Source organism: Arvicola amphibius, chromosome 3 (genome assembly GCF_903992535.2).
Source record: "Arvicola amphibius chromosome 3, mArvAmp1.2, whole genome shotgun sequence".
Taxonomy (NCBI): Eukaryota; Metazoa; Chordata; class Mammalia; order Rodentia; family Cricetidae; genus Arvicola; species Arvicola amphibius.
This window is the reverse complement of record NC_052049.1, coordinates 106,107,931-106,128,936: the sequence shown is the minus strand read 5'-3', so window position 1 is coordinate 106,128,936 and position 21,006 is coordinate 106,107,931. Positions and strand designations below refer to the sequence as shown.

The following is a 21,006-nucleotide window of genomic DNA, read 5'->3' as shown; positions in this document are numbered from 1 at the left end:
GGATGGTCGAGATTGGAAAAGAACAGAGACAGAGAACAAGGAAAGAGATATCTTTATTGAGGGAAACATTATGGGGCTAGCAAGAAACCTAGGACTAGAGAAATTCCCAGGAATCCACAAGAATGACCCTAGCTAAGACCCTGAGCAACAGTGCAGAGGGTGCCTGAATTGGCCTGATACTGTAGTCAAGATGATAACTATCTTAAATGTCGTCCTAGAACGTTCATCCAGCAACTGATGGAAGCAGATGCAGAGAAACACAGTAAAGCTCGCAAAGTCGATTTGAAAAGAGGGAGGACTGAGAATAAGAGCAAAGAAGCCAAGAACATGATGTGAATAGTCAACGAAACAGCTTACATGAGCCAATGCAAACCTTCAAATTCTAGTCTGACTGTGAGGAAACCAGAACAGGACCAAACTAGTCCCTTTGAATGTCGGTGACATTCGTATGACTGGGGCACACTGTGGGGCCACTAGCAGTGAGACCAGGATTTATCCCTACTGCTTGTTCTGGCATTTTGAAACCCATTCTTTCTGGAGGAATACATTGCTGAGCCTAGATGTAGTAGCCAGGGCCTTGGTCCTGTTTCAAAGCATTGTACTAGACTTTATTGACTCCCCATGGGAAGCCTTACAAACTTTGAAGAATAGAAGGGTGGGTGGGTTGAGGGTTGGGAGAGGGGAGATAGAGGTATCAGGAGAAGGGGAGGGAATAGGAAATGGATTTGGCATGTAAAATAAGAAAAAATGTTTTTAAATAAATTAAAATATATATTAAAAAGTTGAATTCCTTGACTTTGGGGATAGTTTTAGTTAATCACTTCCAAAATACTACTATAAGCTCTTTGCAAGGGTTCACTTTCTTCCCACAAATTTCAATTTCATCATAACTGAAAGGCAATATAATTTTTTTCTGGTTCTATTCCTGCTAATTGACAAAATCTCAATATACCTTTTACAATTAACTCAGAGAACTTTTCCACATAATCTTAAATTTTTAGTAGGTTTATGTAGAAAAAAAAGATCCTTTCTAAGATAATATCTTCCCTATGCATTAAAATTTTACAAACATATACACTAAAAGTATGAAGGCAATAAAAGACAAAATAGTATACAATCTTACTTAATTGATTGTGTAGAACAGACAAATCCATAAAAATAAAGAGATTAAGATTTCTATGTAAGATATGCATATAAAAGCCATGAGAAGATGAACATAGTTACATGAAGAAGGACTTGTCCCGTTCTTCCAAGATGCTACCCAGATTCCTTCATAGACTGACCATTAGCATCATCACTGTACATGCCAATGAACTTCTTCTGTGAGTAAAATTGAACTGCCTAACAGGTCCCATGAGGGGAATAAATATAAATAGAAGTTCCTTATGGCTTAAAAGCAAGAATGGATATCAGACTGGATAAGAGTGTGTAGCAAAGGTGTGGCCTGGCCTTATGAACTCAAGAAACACAGAAAAAACAGCTGTTGCTTGATGCAAGTTCCATATAGGAAGCATCCTGAGGAGTGGAGAATATAATCTGTAAGCACATAACATTACTTGACGATCAGTACAGTCACATACAACCAGAAAACCCTGTTAGTATAATGTTCATTCCATGTTCACTGAGGACAAATTTGGAAATTGCTTAAAAGCAGTGAGATTCTAGCCAGGGAATTCTGGCCCACAGTTGTCTACACTCAGAGAAATTATTATCCTCCAGAAGGGACCTAACAGATCAGTTCTTTCTCCCCTGTGGATGCTGATTCCAGCGATAGTCCAGGGGTGGAGATACATACCATTCCTGTGTGAAGTAATGCCGACATAATGTCACATAGCTCAGGTTATTATTAATTTTGGTAACTTTGAAACTTATAAATAGATTCTTTTTTCTGTATTTGCCAATAAAACTACTGGTAATGTTGAACTATAATTAGTAAGCTACTGTATTCTTTTATCTCACCAGAAATGACTTCGGTGACTATCTTTATACATCAAAATACTCTTTTCTTTGTTTCAGCACCTACAATAGTCTCTCTACAATGTCTAATATCCTCATCCTATGTGCTTTCTCTCATTCACAATGCTTGCATTGCTCCCCCTTTCCTCATTATCCCTCATTTCACAACTTCATACCATCATTATATTTAGCTCAAAACCACCCACGAATACAGTTTCCTACAATCAAAGGCTAAAGCCTCTATACTTGTGTCTTACCAGAGACATAAATGATGTATGCAAGTGTTTCCTACTTCAACCCAAGAATAAAGAGAGTGGAAGAAAAGCTCAGAAAAATATGAACATGGTATGTACACACTCATTAGTGTATACTAGCCATAAACAAAGGACATTGAGCCTATAGTGTGTAATCCTAGAGAAGCTAAGTAATAAGGTGAACCCAAAGAAAAACATATATAGATCCTCCTGGTAATTGAAAGCAGACAAGATCACCTGACAAAATATGGGAGCATGGGGGCAAAGGGGTGTAGAGGGAAGGGAAGAAGGAGAAGAGGAGGGGAGGGGGGAGAGTTTGGGAGAGCTTGAGGGAATGGGATAGTCGAGATGGAGGAAGACAGAGATGAGAGCAAGGAAAGAGATATCTTGATTGATGGAGCCATTTTAGGGTTAGCAAGAAACCTTGTCCTAGAAAAATTCCCAGCAATCTACAAGGATGATCCCAGGTAAGACCCTAAGCTATAGAGGAGAGGGTGCCTGAACTGGCCTTGCCCTGTAGTCAGACTGATGAATATCTTAAATATCACCATAGAACCTTCATCCAACAACAGATGGAAACAGAGGCAGAGACCCACATCAGAGCACTGGACTGCACTCCCAACGTCCATTTGAAGAGCAGAAGGAGGGAGAGTATGAGCAAGGAAGTCAAGGCTTGAGGGGTTCACCCACTGAGACAATGTACCTGAGCTAATGGGAGCTCACCAACTCCAACTGGATTGGGAATGAATGAGAATGGGATCAAACTAGACTCTCTGAATGTGGTTGACAGTTGGGGCAGACTGAGGGGCCACTGACAGTGGCACTGGGATTTGTCTCTACTTCATGTACTGACATTTTGGGATCCTATTCTCTCTGGATGTATACCTTGCTCAACCTGGATGTAGTGGGGAGGACCGTGGACTTTCCACAGGTCAGGGTGCCTAGCCCTATCTTAGGATTGGAAGGGATAAGGGGAGGAGAGGGTGTGTGGAGGGAGTGGGAGGAGAGGATGAAATGGGAATTTTGATTGGTATTTTTAAGTAATAAAATAAAATAATAATAAAAAAGAAATCAAGACACTGAAAAGAACCTAACAGAAACTCAGAAATAATCAGTCATTCAAACAGAAATCACAGCAAAAATCATTGACAACAGATCGATAAGTTTCAGAAAGCATTACAAAATCTTTTAGTAAGGCATACCAGTTCTAGATTTCAGGCGGCCTTTCCCAGCTGCACTATCAAGAAATGCAACCTCTTCTTCCAAAAAGAGATATTAACTTGTTTTCTAAACAAACAAAACCTTAAAAAAATACTAGAAAGAAAAGTAGAAAAACAAATGATTCAAATTAGTATCATATTAAGGATGAAATCACAACCAAATTCCAAAAGGGAAAATTTACCTCATATTCTGATATAGTAAAATTATATCTTTAAAATGTTGTACATTGAGTCCATATTTAAAAGTTATGAACTTGATATCAAAATTAACAGATTCTTCTGTATTTATTATTTAATGAGCTTTACTATACATTAAGGACTACTAATTTCATTAAATTCTACAACCTTGCTCAATATATATATATATATATATATAATTTCTTAATATGATGTTATATCTGTATAATATAAATATGACTATATTACACAGAAACATTTTGAGCTTTATTTATTTAATTTATTTCAATTGAGAAAGATCTGCATAGAAAAACAGTCATTTCAAACAGATATACTTAAGCAACATTGTCTAATACCATGCTCATTAACCCTTGTTCTTTTATTTAATCACTAGAAAACCATTTTTTGCTTTTCAGAACAAACCCCAGAATAACATGAAAAAGGCTATAATTAATAAATTTTTGTCTTAGAATTTATAAATACCAAAAGTATAAATGACAACTGTGTGGAAACAAAGAAAAAATACCAAAATATGGAATGGAAAATAAAAATTATTTTGTTATATTGAAAATATAAGATAATAAAGCAGGGCTATACCTTGAATGTCTTGGAATTCTGACTGTTGGTACAAAGATAGTTTCTTATCAGATCTTTCTTCTGTTCAAAGTTTTTCTCAGGGCAACTATAACATCTTTGTTTCTCAAACTGTAGATTAAAGGATTCATCATGGGAACCACAATGGTATAGAAGACAGATGATACTTTTCCTTCATTCAAAGATCCAACTGAGGAGGGTTTTAGGTACATAAATGCATTTGATCCATAAAATAAGGAAACAGCAATTATGTGGGAACTGCAGGTATTGAAGGCTTTGGACCTTCCTGTAGTAGACTTTATTTGGAGGATACTATAAAGAATGAATCCATAAGATATAAAGACAACAATGCCAGGTACAATGATATCTTTTCCCCCTATAATGAAAATCTCTATCTCATTGACATAGGTGCTGGTGCAGGAGAGCTTCATCAAAGGCAGGAGGTCACAGAAGTAGTGGTTGATGATGTTTCCAGCACAGAAGGTCAGTCTCAGGATGCATCCAGTGTGGATCATGGCACCAAAAATCCCCATCAAATATGAACCAAGCATAAGATAGGAACAGACCTTTGGGGACATGGCAACATTATACATGAGTGGATTGCAAATAGCCACATAGCGATCATAGGCCATTGCTGTGAGGACGTAACATTCAGAGATGACAAAAAAACAAAAGAAGTAGAGTTGAGTCATACATCCTGCAAAACCGATAATATTCTTCTTTAGTACAAAGTTCATTAGCATTTTGGGTGTAACAACGGAAGAATAACAGAGGTCTATAAAAGATAAGTTAAAGAGGAAAAAGTACATGGGGGTATGAAGGTGAGAGTTCAGCACAGTTAAAAGGATTAAAGTCAAATTTCCCAGGACAGTTATCAAATACATTACTAGAAAAACTAAGAACAGGGGTATTTGCAAGTCAGGGTTGTCTGTTAAACCCAAGAGAACAAATTCTGTTACCACAGAGCCATTTTTCAGAGCCATTTTTCTCTAAGAGAATCTGTGGAGATAAAAAGGAAACAGTTAAAATAATGTGCCACGGAGAATATACAAGTATTTGTTCTCTCATGCATGTGGTACATGTGCCTGAAAATCACTCACCTGTTTGTGATGGGAGATAAAGTCAAGAGATGCTGAACAAAGAGTAAAATGATTCAGTTCAAAATATGGTTAACTTCTGAAGACCCAGTCATCAGCATGTTAATAATATTTAATAATGATTTCTTAAAGACTTGGTTCTGAACAGATTATATCTTACAAATGTCTTCTTACTTTATGTCTGCTATGTTTACCCAAACATATAATCGCAAGACTATATGGTGGGAAATTCTATTTGAATTTGCTTTACTTTGGATATCTCATGTGAATAAAGTGTTTAAAACAATTTGTAAATTATATATGACTTGCTTCAGTTTCAAGTATGTTCCAAAAAAGGAATTACATAAAAGACATACATTAGCATAAATTTCAGAACATATTTACAAATAACATGTAGACTTATCAGGTGGTGCTTATATATTTATAATATACTTGCATGCACATATATGGGCAATGTACTTGAAAAAGAGAATGGGGGTTATATGGGAGATTTTGAATGGAAGAGAAAATAATGTTATTGTGTCATAATCTCAAAAAATGAAATATTTTAAAATTTACTTTCTCATACTTAAGAGAGAAAATAGTGTTTTTCACCTACCCTTGCTATCCCAAAGGATGATATTAAGCCAGAAGACTCAGTGTTTCTTGCATTCTAAGAATCTTAGTCACTTAATCAATATCTTACATTTCTTGGAATTTTTTTCTGAAATACTGCTCATAAAGTATAGTGTGAATCCTTAATTGCCTGAAGCATTAGATTAAAAACAAACAGCTTTTCTTAGGTTCATTCTTGCCATTGGATTAAACACCAGAAAACTTTATGTACTTTATTTCTGTACTACACTTGCCCGTTCACCTACAGTAAAATCTTCCTCAGTCTCTTCCTAGAGCACAGCTGCCAATTATAAAAAATTGTTTGAGGTGGTTTCATCTGCATGCTAGACCATGATATATCTTTATGTCTGAAGAGAATTAGGTATGGCCTTCTCATAGGGATTGATACACCTTCTGTACTTAAGCCAATTTTGAATTCCCATCTCTTACTGACCTTCATCTCCAAGGAAAATCTTTTGCTTTGGTTACTTTTTGTTTTGTTTGTGAATTTTTAACAGTAATATCCCACAGGATGCCTGCCATTCAAACTTGCTTTGTGCTTTACTCAAACTTTTCAAAAATGTGGAAATATTTGTAATGCATCATCTTTCCTGAGATTTAGCCATACCTTTTTTTGAACTTGTTTCTTCCTTCGTTTATTTTCAATGAACTGGACCAAACCCCATGAAATCACTCCTGCTCTTGAGTAACAACTCTATTTTCATCAGCACTCCCACTCTCTAAAATAACTGTGTACTATGTTTCACTGGCCAGTTAGGGTTGCTACTTTTGAGGTGCAAAATCATGATCGAAGCAATTTATAAAGGAAAGCATTTCAGTGGGGGCTCATTACAGCTTCAGAGTATTGATTAGTTTGTAAGAAACATGCTAAGGAACATTTAACAGGTGAGCATAGGTCTGCAGTGATATTTACTAGATCACATCTGATCAACAAGTTGTAGGCAAGATGGGGCATGGATTGGATTTTGGAAAACTCCAAACCCACACCCCATAACAAATGGTCTCCACTAAGACCATACCTTCTTCATCAAGACCACACCTTATAATCCTTTCTGAATATTTCCACTAAATGTGAACCAAACTTTCAAACATATGATCATGTGAGGGCCATTCTCAATTAAACAACTACATAACCCAGCTAAATATTTATAATAAATATTGAAATATTCAAAGCAAGAAAACTACTTAGACTTTAAATATAACAATGATGTTTACACTCATCATAGTGCAAACAATGACTGAGTAGTTAGACAACTTAACTTACTAAAGTCTCTGTTTCTCATATTCATTTATGTAAAATAAGAATGGTTAAAGTATTGTTATTTTATCTGATTATTTTTGTAATTAAGTGAAAAGATAAGGAATTATTTTTGAAAAACAATAATTATACTTGAAAAAATAGTGAAATATCAGCCACAATCACCAGTGCTCTTGAATTTAGAAAGTAATTATGTCTAGATTAATATATCATGAGTTGAAAATATGAGTTGTGCATGTATGTAAATAAAAAAACAAATAATGAATCTTTCTGAATTATATATTACTGATTTCAGAAAATTTTGTGTGATATGAGAGAGATTACAGTTATAAATTGTCCATTTCCACAAATATCAAGCATCAGAGATGAGGAATGCTCTGGAAATGATTGTTCAAGTGAGGTTTATTTATACATCTATTTCAAATCTTAAGTGAATTGTATAAGAAAAATGGAGCATGTGATCAAACTGGACTCTCTGAACGTGGCTGACAAGGAGGGCTGACTGAGAAGCCAAGGACAATGGCACTGGGTTTTGATTCTACTGTATGTACTGGCTTTGTGGGAACCAGTCTCTTTGGATGCTCACCTTCCTAGACCTAGATGGAGGGGGGAGAACCTTGGACTTCCCACAGGGCAGGGAACCTTGACTACTCTTTGGACTAGAGAGGGAAGGGAAAGGGGAATAGGGGGAGGGGGAGATGAAAATTTGTAAGAAGAAGAAGAAGAAGAAGGAGAAGGAGAAGGAGAAGGAGAAGGAGAAGGAGAAGAAGAAGAAGAAGAAGAAGAAGAAGAAGAAGAAGAAGAAGAAGAAGAAGAAGAAGAAGAAGAAGAAGAAGAAGAAGAATGCCTTGTGTGCTGGAAATCTAACTTCTCTCTTAGATTTACATTTGTTCCCAAAGCATGTAAGATTAAGTCATCTGGTCACTGCTAAGGGGCTTTTGAAGATATCACTGTCCCATCATTAGTTCATTTCATTTGGCTCAACTTATTTATATCCTGTCTTGTCCTTTGTGGTCACACATACCTCTAGCTGTCGCAGTAGCAAGGCTGAAGCAAAAGAAGTTCAAGGTGAAGGTTATTGGTATATTACAACAGTTTCAGAGAAAACCTGGAATATATAGCACGATTTTTTTCTCCAAACTATATAAACAGAAACATAAAATAATTTTATTAAGCTTGAAAATAAGGGTACATTAAATCAGTAATGGTCAGATTTAGTTTTATTGACCAAAAATAAGAAAGTAAATATTTAAGGTTTTGTGAAACATAAGTACCCTGTCGTTATAATCTAACATATATGTTAGACAATAGGTTAATGATTGTGAATCAATTCCTAATTTGACGCACAAAAGGTGAAACACAGTCATGCCAACCTTCTATGTGTTATAAGTTTGTATGTTACCCTATAGTTGAACAAAATATCGTATGTTTCGCTATACAGAAAATTATCAAAAGCAAAGTATTGGTGTAGGTAATCCACAATTAAGATTTGAACTGAGTTCAAAAACTAATAAATGAAAGAGCACTATTAGGTGCCAAGAAAACAATGGGTTTTTTTCCAGTTTATTTATTTTTTATTAAAAATTGCCATCTCCTCCCCTCCTCCTCCCCCTTCCCTCCCCTCCCCTCCACCCACACCCCCACTCCCTCCCTCTTGAGGGTTCTCTACACTATGTTGAGTCCAAGGTCCTCCCAACTCTCTCCAGGTCCAGGAAGGTGAGCAACCAAACTGACAAGGCTCACACAGAGCCCGTCCATGTCATAGAGACCAAGCCCATCGCCATTGTCCTTGGCTTCTCGGTCAGCATCCACCATCATCCACGCTCAGAGAGTCCGATTTGGTCTCATGTTCCATCAGTCCCATTCTAAGTGGACTTGGTGGTCTCCCATTAGTTATGTCCTGCCGTCTCAGTGGGTGAACGCATCCCTCATGGTTCTGACTTTCTTTCTCATGATCTCTCTCCTTCTGCTCCTCATCAGAACTTTGGGAGCTCAGTCCGGTACTCCAATGTGGGGCTCTGTCTCTATCTCCATCCATCGCCAGTTGAAGGTTAAGGCTCACAGTGAGCCCATCCATGCTGTAGAGTTCACATTCATTGCCGTTGTCCTTGGTTTCTCAGTCCTCCTCCACCGTCAGCCACATTCAGAGAGCCCGGTTTGGTCCCCTGTTCCATCAGTTCCATTCCAACTGGACTTGGTGGTCTCCCGTTAGATCTGTCTCACCGTCTCAATGGGTAAACGCACTCCTCACGGTCCTGACTTCCTTGCTCATGATCTCCCTCCTTTTGCTCCTCATCGGGACCTTGGGAGCTCAGTCCGGTGCTCCTATGTGGGGCTCTGTCATTTTCTCCATCCAATGCCAGGTGAAGGTTCTATGGTGATATACAAGATATTCATGAGTATGGCAATAGGATCTGGACATTTCTGGCACCCTCTCCTCAGCTGCCCAAGGACCTAGCTAGGGGCGTCTTCCTGGACACCTGGGAACCCCTCTAGAGTCAAGCCTCTGCCAACCCTAGAATGGCTCCCTCAAGTAAGATATATAATTCCTTGTTGCCATATCCACCCTTCCTATATCCCAACCATCCTATTCCCCCAAGCTCTTCCCATCCTCCACTTCACACTTTTCTCGCCCCATCCCCCCTCCCCCCATCCCACCCCACCCCTATGTTCCCATTTTTTGTCTGGCAATCTTGTCTACTTCCAATATCCAGGAGGATAACTGTATGTTTTTCTTTGGGTTCACCTTCTTATATAGCTTCTCTAGGATTTTTACAAATTATAGGCTCGATGTCCTTTATTTATGGCTAGAACCCAATTATGAGTGAGTACATCCCATGTTCATTTTTTTGGGCCTGGGTTACCTCACTCAGGATGGTGTTTTCTATTTCCCTCCATTTGCATGCAAAATTCAAGATGTCATTGTTTTTTACCGCTGAGTAGTATTCTAGCATGTATATATTCCACACTTTCTTCAACCATTCTTCCACTGAAGGGCATCTAGGTTGTTTCCAGGTTCTGGCTATTACAAATAATGCTGCTATAAACATAGTTGAACAGATGCTTTTGTAATATGATTGGGCATCTCTTGGGTAAATTCCCAATAGAGTGATTGCTGGGTCCTGGGATAGGTGGATCCCAAATTTCCTGAGAAACCTCCACACTGCTTTCCAAAGCGGTTGCACAAGTTTGCATTCCCACCAGCAATGGATGAGTGTACCCCTTACTCCACATCCTCTCCAGCAAAGGCTATCATTGGTGTTTTTGATTTTAGCCATACTGACAGGTGTAAGATGGTATCTTAACGTTGTTTTGATTTGCATTTCCCTGATTGCTAAGGAGGTTGAGCATGCCCTTAAGTGTCTTTTGGCCATTCGAACTTCTTCTGTTGAGAATTCTCTGTTGAGTTCAGTGCCCCATTTTTTAATTGGGTTCATTAGCATTTTAAAGTCTAGTCTCTTGAGTTCCTTATATATTTTGGAGATCAGACCTTTGTCTGTTGTGGGGTTGGTGAAGATCTTTTCCCAGTCAGTAGGCTGCCTTTTTGTCTTAGTGACAGTGTCCTTTGCTTTACAGAAGCTGCTCAGCTTCAGGAGGTCCCAATTATTCAATGTTGCCCTTAATGTCTGTGCTGCTGGGGCTATATGTAGGAAGCGGTCTCCTGTGCCCAAATGTTGTAGAGTACTTCCCACTTTCTCCTCTAACAGGTTCAGTGTGTTCAGATTGATATTGAGGTCTTTAATCCATTTGGACTTGAGTTTTGTGCATGGTGATAGACACGGATCTACTTTCATTCTTCTACAGGTTGACATCCAGTTATGCCAGCACCATTTGTTGAAGATGCTTTCTTTCTTCCATTGTGTTCTTTTAGCTCCTTTATCAAAAATCAAGTGTTCATAGGTTTGTGGGTTAAGATCTGGGTCTTCTATTCGATTCCATTGGTCGACTTCTCTATTTTTATGCCAATACCAAGCTGTTTTCAATACTGTAGCTCTGTAATAGAGTTTGAAGTCAGGGATGGTAATGCCTCCAGAAGTTCCTTTATTGTATAAGATTGTTTTGGCTATCCTGGGTTTCTTGTTTTTCCATATAAAGTTGATTATTGTCCTCTCAAGATCTGTGAAGAATTTTGATGGAATCTTTAAGGGGATTGCATTAAATCTATAGATTGCCTTTGGTAGTATTGCCATTTTTACTATGTTGATCCTCCCAATCCAAGAGCAAGGGAGATCCTTCCATTTTCTGGTATCCTCTTCAATTTCTTTCTTCAAAGGCTTAAAGTTCTTGTCAAATAGGTCTTTCACTTCCTTGGTTAGAGTTACCCCAAGATATTTTATGCTATTTGTGGCTATCATGAAAGGTGAAGCTTCTCTGATTTCTTTCTCTGCTTCCTTATCCTTTGTATATAGGAGGGCGACTGATTTTTTGGAGTTGATCTTGTAACCTGCCACGATACTAAAGGAGTTTATCAGCTGTAGGAGTTCTTTGGTGGAGTTTTTCGGGTCGCTTATGTACACTATCATATCATCTGCAAATAATGAAAGTTTAACTTCTTCCTTTCCAATTCGAATCCCCTTGATCCCCTTGTTTTGTCTTATTGCTATTACTAGAACTTCAAGTACTATATTGAAGAGATAAGGAGAGAGTGGACAGCCTTGTCACGTTCCTGAATTTAGTGGGATGGCCTTGAGTTTCTCTCCATTTAATATGATGTTAGCTGTCGGCTTGCTGTAAATAGCTTTTATTATATTTAGGAATGACCCCTGTATCCCTAATCTCTCCAAGACCTTTATCATAAAGGGGTGCTGAAATTTGTCAAATGCTTTTTCTGCATCTAATGAGACGATCATATGGTTTTTATCATTCAGTTTATTTATATGATGGATTACATTGATAGATTTTCATATGTTGAACCAGCCCTGCATCTCTGGGATGAAGCCTACTTGATCATAGTGGATAATTTTTCTAATGTGTTCTTGGATTCTGTTTGCCAGTATTTTATTGAGAATTTTTGCATCGATGTTCATGAGAGAGATTGGCCTGTAATTCTCTTTCTTGGTTAAGTCTTTGTGTGGTTTAGGTATCAGGGTAATTGTAGCTTCATAAAAGGAATTTGGCAATGACTGTTCTGTTTCTATATTATGAAATACCTTAAGGAGTATAGGTATTAGGTCTTCTTGGAAGTTCTGGTAGAATTCTTCATTGAACCCATCAGGTCCTGGGCTCTTTTTGGTAGGGAGGTTTCAGATAACAGTTTCCAATTCTTCGCGACTAACAGGACTATTTAGAGCATTTACCTGGTCCTGGTTTAACTTTGGTACATGGTACTTATCTAAAAAAGTGTCCATTTCTTTTACATTTTCCATTTTGTGGCATACAGGCTGTTGTAGTAAGATCTAATGTTTCTTTGGATTTCCTCTGTGTCTGTGGTTATGTCCCCTTTTTCATTTCTGATCTTATTAATTTGTGTGTTCTCTCTCTGCCGTTTGATTAGTTTGGCTAGGGGTTTGTCAATCTTGTTGATTTTCTCCAAGAACCAGCTTTTTGTTTCATTGATTCTTTGGATTGTTTTCTGTGTTTCTATTTTGTTGATTTCTGCCCTCAGTTTGATTATTTCCAGTCTTCTACTCCTCCTAGGTGAGTCTGCTTCTTTCTTTTCTAAAGCTTTCAGGTGTGCTGTTAAGTCTCCAATGTGTGCTTTCTCCGTTTTTTGTTTTAAGTGGGCACTTAGTGCTATGAATTTTCCTCTTAGCGCTGCTTTCATAGTGTCCCATAAGTTTGAGTATGTTGTGTCTTTATTTTCATTAAATTCAAGAAAGACTTTAATTTCTTTCTTTATTTCTTCCTTGACCCAGCTGTGGTTCAGTAGTTGACTGTTCAGTTTCCATGAGTTTGTAGGCTTTCTGGGGGTAGCATTGTTGTTGAATTCTAATTTTAATCCATGGTGATCCGATAAGATGCAGGTGGTTACTAATATGTTTTTGTAACTGTGGAAGTTTGCTTTGTTACCGAGTATGTGGTCAATTTTCGAAAAGGTTCCATGAGCCACAGAGAAGAAGGTATATTCTTTCCTGTTTGGGTGGAACGTTCTATAGATGTCTGTTAAGTCCATTTGTTTCATTACCTCTATTAAGTCTCTTAATTCTCTGTTAGGTTTCTGTCGAATTGACCTGTCCATTGGTGAAAGAGGAGTGTTGAAGTCTCCCACTATCAGTGTGTTTGGTTTGATGGCTGTCTTGAGTTCTAGTAATGTGTCTTTTATATAAGTGGGTGCTTTTGTATTAGGGGCATAGATATTCAGGATTGAGACTTCATTCTGATAGATGTTTCCTGTAATGAGTATAAAGTGTCCCTTTCCATCTCTTCTGATTGATTTTAATTTGAAGTCAACTTTGTTAGAAATTAGTATGGCCACACCGGCTTGTTTCTTAGGTCCATTTGCTTGATAAACCTTTTCCCAACCCTTTACTCTGAGTAGATGTCTGTCTTTGTGGTTGAGGTGTGTTTTTTGTAAACAGCAGAATGTTGGATCCTGTTTTCATATCCAATCTCTTAGCCTGTGCCTTTTTATAGGTGAATTGAGTCCATTGATATTAAGTGATATTAATGACCAGTGGATGTTAACTCCGGTTGTCATTTTTTATTTGGTAGTAGAGATCGTGTTTTTCCTTTCTTTGTGATGTGCTGGTGAAGGGTCGCTAGATGTCTGAGTTATTTTGGGCAATGCTGGACTCCTTTGTTTGTGAATTTCCTTCTATTACTTTCTGTAAGGCTGGATTTGTGGCTATGTATTGTTTAAATTTGTTTTTATCCTGGAATATTTTGTTTTCTCCATTTATAGTGAATGAAAGCTTGGCTGGGTATAGTAATCTGGGCTTGCATCCATGGTCTCTTAGTTTCTGCAAAACATCTATCCAGGACCTTCTGGCTTTCATGGTTTCCATAGAGAAGTCAGGTGTTAGTCTGATAGGTTTACCTTTATATGTTACTTGACCTTTTTCCTTTGCAGCTCTTAATATTCTTTCTTTATTCTGTATGTTTTGTGTTTTGATTATAATATGGCGAGGGGATGTTTTTTTTGATCCAGTCTATTTGGTGTTCTGTAAGCTTCTTGAACCTTAATAGGAATATCTTTTTTTAGGTTTGGGAAGTTTTCTTCTATAATTTTATTAAATATATTTTCTGAACCATTGAGCTGTATTTCTTCTCCTTCTTCTACGCCTATTATTCTTAGGTTTGGTCTTTTTATTGTGTCCCAGATTTCCTGAATGTTTTGTGATGAGGATTTGTTGGATTTGCTGTTTTCTTTGATCAGTGCATTTATTTTCTCTATGGTATCTTCAGAATCTGAGATTCTTTCTCCTATCTCTTGTATTCTGTTGGTTATGCTTGTTTCTGTAGTCTCTGTTCGTTTACATAGATTTTCCAAATCCAGTTGGCCCTCGGGTTGTGTTTTCTTCCTTGCCTCCATTTCAGTTTTCAAGTCTTGCACTGTTTCCATTATCTGTTTGATTGTTTTTTCTTGGTTTCCTAGGATATCGTTTACGGATTTACTCAATTCTTCAAACTTTTTGTTATTCTTCTCGTCCATTTCCTTAAGGGAGTTTTTCACCTCCTGTTTAAGGGACTCTATTACTTTCATAAAGTCAATTTTTTCTACTTCTTCTTGATTAGTGTGTTCAAGTCCTCCTGTTATAAGTTCGCTGGGTTCTGGTGCTTTCATGTTGTTTTTCAAATTGTTCGAGGAATTCTTGCATTGGCACCTGCCCATTTGTTCCACTGAATAATCCCCTTTGGGTCTTCTTTTAGAAGTTCAATTCCCCCCAATGAATTAAATTCACTCACCCCAGTGAATGATGGATCCTCTGGCAGACTGTCAGGTCTCCTTGCAGGCCAAACAGCTCACTGACAAAGGGCCTACCTTGCTGCAGGCAGTCTAATGAAGGAGGGGACCTCCCACAGGCCTGGGTGCACTCAATTCCAGGTCCCCAGCGCCCAAACAGGCTGAGCTGTGGGATTTTGTGGCCCCAAAGATGGGAGGATGAGGCGGGGGGGGGAGGATTCTGGGTGCAAGCTGGGAAAGGACAGGAAGAGAGCGGCAGTATCTGGGGAGAATAACCCCTGCAGGAAGAGCAGGAAGTGTGCGGGTGGCGGAGGCGGGGAGGGGGGGGGAGTTGTGGAATGTCGGTGGTCCGGGATCGGTTCGGGCACTCACTCCTCACTCACCCCAAAGAATGATGGATCCTCTGGCAGACTGTCAGGTCCCCTTGCAGGCCAAGCAGCTCTCTCAACAATTAATGTTTTAAAATAGTAGGAACATTGTCAAACTTTCTACCAAGTGAACAAAAGATAAACAGAACTTAAAAGACATTGGAGATAAAAATAGGATATTATCTAGGCTGCCAGTGAAAACCAGAGGATTATTAAGGAGCAGTTAGGGAAATAATAAAATAATTCTAATATAAAAATTATTTAAAATTCCATATTATTTTATGAGTTTTTATTAAATACGATGTAGAAAATTGAACGAGAACATATTAACTACTTTTTTGAGTTCTTCATAAATTTTAGAAACCAGCCCTTTGTCATATGTGGGGTTGATGAAGATCTTTTCCCATTTTGTAGGCTTTCTTTTTGTCTTATTTACCAGGCCTTTTGACTTACAAATGTTTTCAGCTTCAGGAAATCCCATTTATTGATTGCTGCTTTCAGTGTCAGTGTTACTCATATTATATTTGGAAGAAGTCTCCTGTGCCAATACGCTCAAGATTTTTCCTACTTTTTCTTCTAACAGGTTCAATGTAACTGGATTTATGTTGAGGTTTTGATCCACTTGGATTTGAGTTTCGTGCATGGCAATAGATGTGGATCTATTTACAATGATCTACATGTTGACATCTAGTTATGCTAGCACAAATTGTTAAAATTGCTTTCTTTCCATCATTGCATCATTTTGCCTTTTTGTCAAAATAAGGTGTTTATAGGTATGTATATTTATGTCAGGGTCTTCAGTTCTATTCTATTGGTCCTCCTGTCCGTTTTTATACCATAATCAAGCTGTTTTTATTAGTATAGTGGAGACAGAGACTGTTCATTCATTTTGCAACTGTGCAAAATAACCACACAGAAACTGTATTAATTAAACAAAAACACACTACTTGGCTTATAAGTATAGTCATGTTCCTTGTTAATGCTTACATCTTAAATTAATTCATTTCTATTAATTTGTGTATTGCCAAAGGACTGTGGCTTACTGGGTAAAGTTTGGCCATCTGTCTCCTTCAGCAGGTACATGGTTTCTCACTGACTCTGCATTCTTTCCTCTTCAATCTGCTTGTAATATCTGCCTTGCTCTATTTTGCTAAGCCACTGGCTGAAAAAGCTTTATTTATTAAACAATAAATGTAACACATATACAGAAGGACTTCCCAACCCACTATAGCTCTATTGTAGAGTTGAAGTAAGAGATGGTGATGCCTCTGAAAGTTCCTTTATGGTACAGGTTTGTTTTTGATATTCTGGGTTCTTTATTTGTTCATATGAAGTTGAATTGAATATTGTTCTTTCAAGATTTGTGATGAATTGCGTTGGAATTTTGATGGGGATTGCACTGAATTTGTACATTGCTTTTGGTTAAATTGCCATTTTTATTAAGTTGATCCTACCAATCCAAGAGCATGGGAGATCTTTCCATTTTCTGATATCTTCTTTAATTTCTTTGAGACTTAAAGTTCTAGTCATACAGGTGCTTTGCTTGTTTAGTTAGAATTACCCAAACATATTTTATATTTGTGGCGACTGTAAATGATGTGTTTTTCTAATGTTTTTCTCAGCTCATTTACCATTTGTATATAGGAGCATTACTTTTTTGAGTTAATCTTGTAAGTTAACACATTACTGAAGGCCAAGCTCAGGTAATCCATTCGAAAAAAGGGAGGAAAGAATATATGAGAAAGGGAGGTCAAGATCATGATAGAGAAATCTACGGAGACAGCTGAACCAAGGTTGTGGAAACCACCCAGGGCACAAGTGGTCATCCAAGATAACTGTTGTTTTTCATTAAAGCTGTGCTGAGAACCATGTCTGGTTCTATGACCCTATAGCAATCAGGGTCAGAGTCAATGCCTGAGGCTCCTGTTGTGATTAAAGACTATGTACTTTCCTGGACTCTGATCAGCCACCTGTGACCATGTTGGTGCCCAGGAGTCATGCTGAATCTGAAGTCATACAAATCAACGTGGCATGTTCTGCTATCTGGTACCATGGTTGTTCCCAGGCCAGGGAATCAGATAGGGACCATTTATGAATCCATGGCCCTACTGTAGCCAGAGTCTATGTTGATATCAGTGCCCTTTGTTGCCATGAGGGCCATGTGGAGGCCTGAGGTCAGGGCCACCACCTGGGGCCATGTCTGTACGCAAGGGCTGTACTACCACTGGAACGATCCTGATCTGGCTTGTATACACTATCAGCTGAGGTCATGGGGATATTCAGAACTATGTTGTTGCTGAGGAGTACGTGTGGATCTAGTGGTCCTACTGTACCCTGTGGCTGTGTTGAAGCCCTAGCCAATGTGGCCAGCAGGGGCCATATGGAGGACCACGGTCTGGGACACAAACTATGGATTTTTTGGAATCTGGGGGCCATTTTGCAGCTAAGGCTATACAGATCTGAGTGGCTTGTGTTACCACCCAAGGAATGGTAACTGTATGGTCTGGTCCTATGTTGCCACTGAATGCCTGGGGTCAGTTCAGCCACCTGCATCCATATTGGTGGTAGCCAGGGACATGCATGTCTGATCCCACGGCCCTGCTACAACTATGGCCTTGTCACCTTAGGTGCTCATGTATAAGTCAGAGGGCCATGCTGAGCTGGTCCTGCCCCTCACTTGCCCTTGGGAAGCTTAGTTATGCCCCTTGCTGGACATTGCAGCAAGAGACCTAACCCTGACCCTCATAGGAGAGCTCGTGACCAAATTCAGGAGAACTGGTTCTGGTTCCATCTCTCACTAAGGGCGGGGGGGGGGGGAAGCAGATGGAATGGAGTTAGGGAAACTATATCTGCCCCACATCTGAGGGCATGGCCATTGTGGCCTGGACTGACCAACTCAAATATCACCCAGGCCCACAGCTGGGTCTCAGGTTGGCCCATCCAAACATCTGCCCCATCTAGGACATGCTGGAGCTCAGGAAGGTGCTATTCTTGTGGAACAATAGCTGTAATATCTCCATGACTCAGGGTGGTCATGACATATTGGGGCAGAGTTTTGGTGATGATACCATGATTACAGTTTACCAGAAACCAGAAGCATTGAACCAGACCAATTATTCATTGCAATGAACATTTCTAGGTAAAGCAGATTGGACAAAAGTGCACACAGTGTGGCACACAGTGGCTCCAAATGCCACCAGAATGAAAGAAGAGGTACTGTAGATCGAGGAAAAGTGAAAGAGCTAAGAGGATTTTGTTTGTTTGTTTTGTTGTTGTTATTGTTTTGTTTTGTTATATTGGTATTTCTTTTTTTGTGAGTTTGTATGATTGGTTTTTCTTAAGTTTGTTTCTTTTTCAATTTTGGGATCTATTCAGGAGGGACAAAAGATAACGGAGGTGAGAAGAATTGGGGTACAAGATGAGAAATTCCCAAAGATTCAATAAAGAAATAATGTACAAAATAAATATTATTATTAAAAAAGAATATGGCAAATAGAAAGCATAAGGTTATAGCATGTGATTTAGGTAGATGCAGAAATACTTTAACAATATTACAAATATCTTCATAATAAAATACCTAAATGATAGAACAATAGGTATCACACATGAAAATAATAAAGGCTATACATGACATAGGCAGTGCCACACTGAATACAGAAAAGTTGAAAGTATTCTCTATAAATAAAATAAAAGGAATAAAATAAAAGGAATAGAATAAAAGGAGACCAGATGTCCACTCTCAGGTTTCATTTAATATAGCAATTAGAATTTACTGATATCAATAAGGGAAGAGAAAGCAATAAGATTGAGACAAATAGAAGAGAAAATGAAATTAAAGACTTTTTAATCAACAGATATTATGATCCATATTTTATTAGACCTGGGGAACTCACCGAGATCTGATGAACAGTTAAAGCAAACAAGCAGGTGTGTGTCCCAATAATGAACCCAATATGAAACAGATCAGGAAAACAATTGTACTTCAGTATCCTCTAATAGAAGAACATGAAGAAGAAGTAAGCAACAAAGGACAAGTCATCTAAAGTCAAAACTGTAAGACATCAAATTAGTCAGTGAGTTAGATGCAAGAAGATGGAAGAAGATGAGAAGACCTCCATGTTTGTGGGTCAGCAAGCCTTAAATATAATGAAATGACATTTTAATTAAAAGAATATTTGTTCAATGCAATAAACATAAAATTAAATGTGAAAAATTGGCTATTCAATTTCATATTGAATCACAGAACCTAAAAGCAAAATCAATTCTGAACTAAAAGAGCAATATTGATGGTTTTGTGATGCGTAATATCATATTATACTATAAAAATATGGCTTGTGAGACAACATAGTACCACCAAAAAGAGACATGGATCAATAAGTAGAATAGAATATGAGATACAAAAATAAAATCTTACAACTATAGACATCTTATTTAAGACGAAGATTGATAAAATACGGGAGACCAAAGACAGAATCATTGAACTGTTGCTGAATTTAGGCATGGTGGTGAATGCCTGCAACATTCTCACTCAGAAGTTTGAGATGGGAGGATAAGGGTCAAGTTATTCTTGCCTATCTGTTTGAAACAATCTGAGATACATAAAATCTTGTCTCCACATTTGAAAAGGTAAAAAACAAAAGTAACAGCAAAAGTACACACTAAGGCTAGTAAAACTGAATATCCAAACAAAGAAATAGAAGTATATCCTTATTTCCCTGTACAACAACTAACATGAAATTTTTGAAAAAAAAAAACATTGAAACACTTGAAAGATTGAAGATAATGTGCAAAATAAGCTGAAATATTCCATGACAGACACAGAGTAAATTAATTTTTGAACAGGTACTTTTAAAAATCACTTCTTTATTCTCTGAGATTAGAAGAACTCTCCTCTCTCTCTCTCTCTCTCTCTCTCTCTCTCTCTCTCTCTCTCTCTCTCTCTCTCTCTCTCCCCTCTCCCTCTCTCTCTCATGTGTATGTGTCTATGTGTGTGTGTGTCTGTGTGTGTGTTTGTGTGTGTTTCTCTGTGTGTGTCTGCCTAAAAGTTTTTAGCAATGTTATTTTCATTGTTTATTGGTATAAATTCATTTCATGCTGTCTACTTCTTTTGAAATTATAACATAATTACATCATTGGCCCCATCACTGTCTTCTTCTAAACCCTTGATTTCTTTCCAATTCATGGGTCTCATTTTTTCATTAATAGATATTTAATGATTCAGGAACTAGTTGTCTTTAGCCAATTATCATCTTGGAGCAAAGCATGGCAGCGTGCAACAAGCATGGTAATGGAGAAGGAGGTTGGGAATCTACATATGGTCTGACAGGCAGTAGTAAGAGACTGTGAGCCAGAAGACAGGCTTGAGCTCCAGAGACATCAAAGCCCACCTACTAAAGCTAGCTCACACTTTCTAATAGTGTCATTCCCTGTGAGTCTATGGGGCCATTTTCTTTCATACCAGCACAACAGCAAAAATATGACAAATAGGATTGCATCAAAAATATTGCTCCACAGTAAAAGTAACATGAATAATAAAGAGGGGTGTGTTTACCAGCACTTCCATTAACAGTAACTCAGCAAGTAGAATATATTAAAGATCTCAAACATGTTAATTACTGAACGAA

At 38.0% G+C, this 21,006-nt stretch overlaps 1 protein-coding gene across 1 annotated transcript; it reads right to left on the bottom strand.

Moving 5' to 3' along the window:
• Positions 1-4,251: 4,251 nt before the first annotated feature.
• On the bottom strand, positions 4,252-5,184 carry LOC119809627 (olfactory receptor 8B3-like). Its single transcript, XM_038322583.1, has one exon. The coding sequence runs from the start codon at positions 5,182-5,184 to the stop codon at positions 4,252-4,254; it is 933 nt and encodes a 310-aa protein (XP_038178511.1).
• Positions 5,185-21,006: the final 15,822 nt, after the last annotated feature.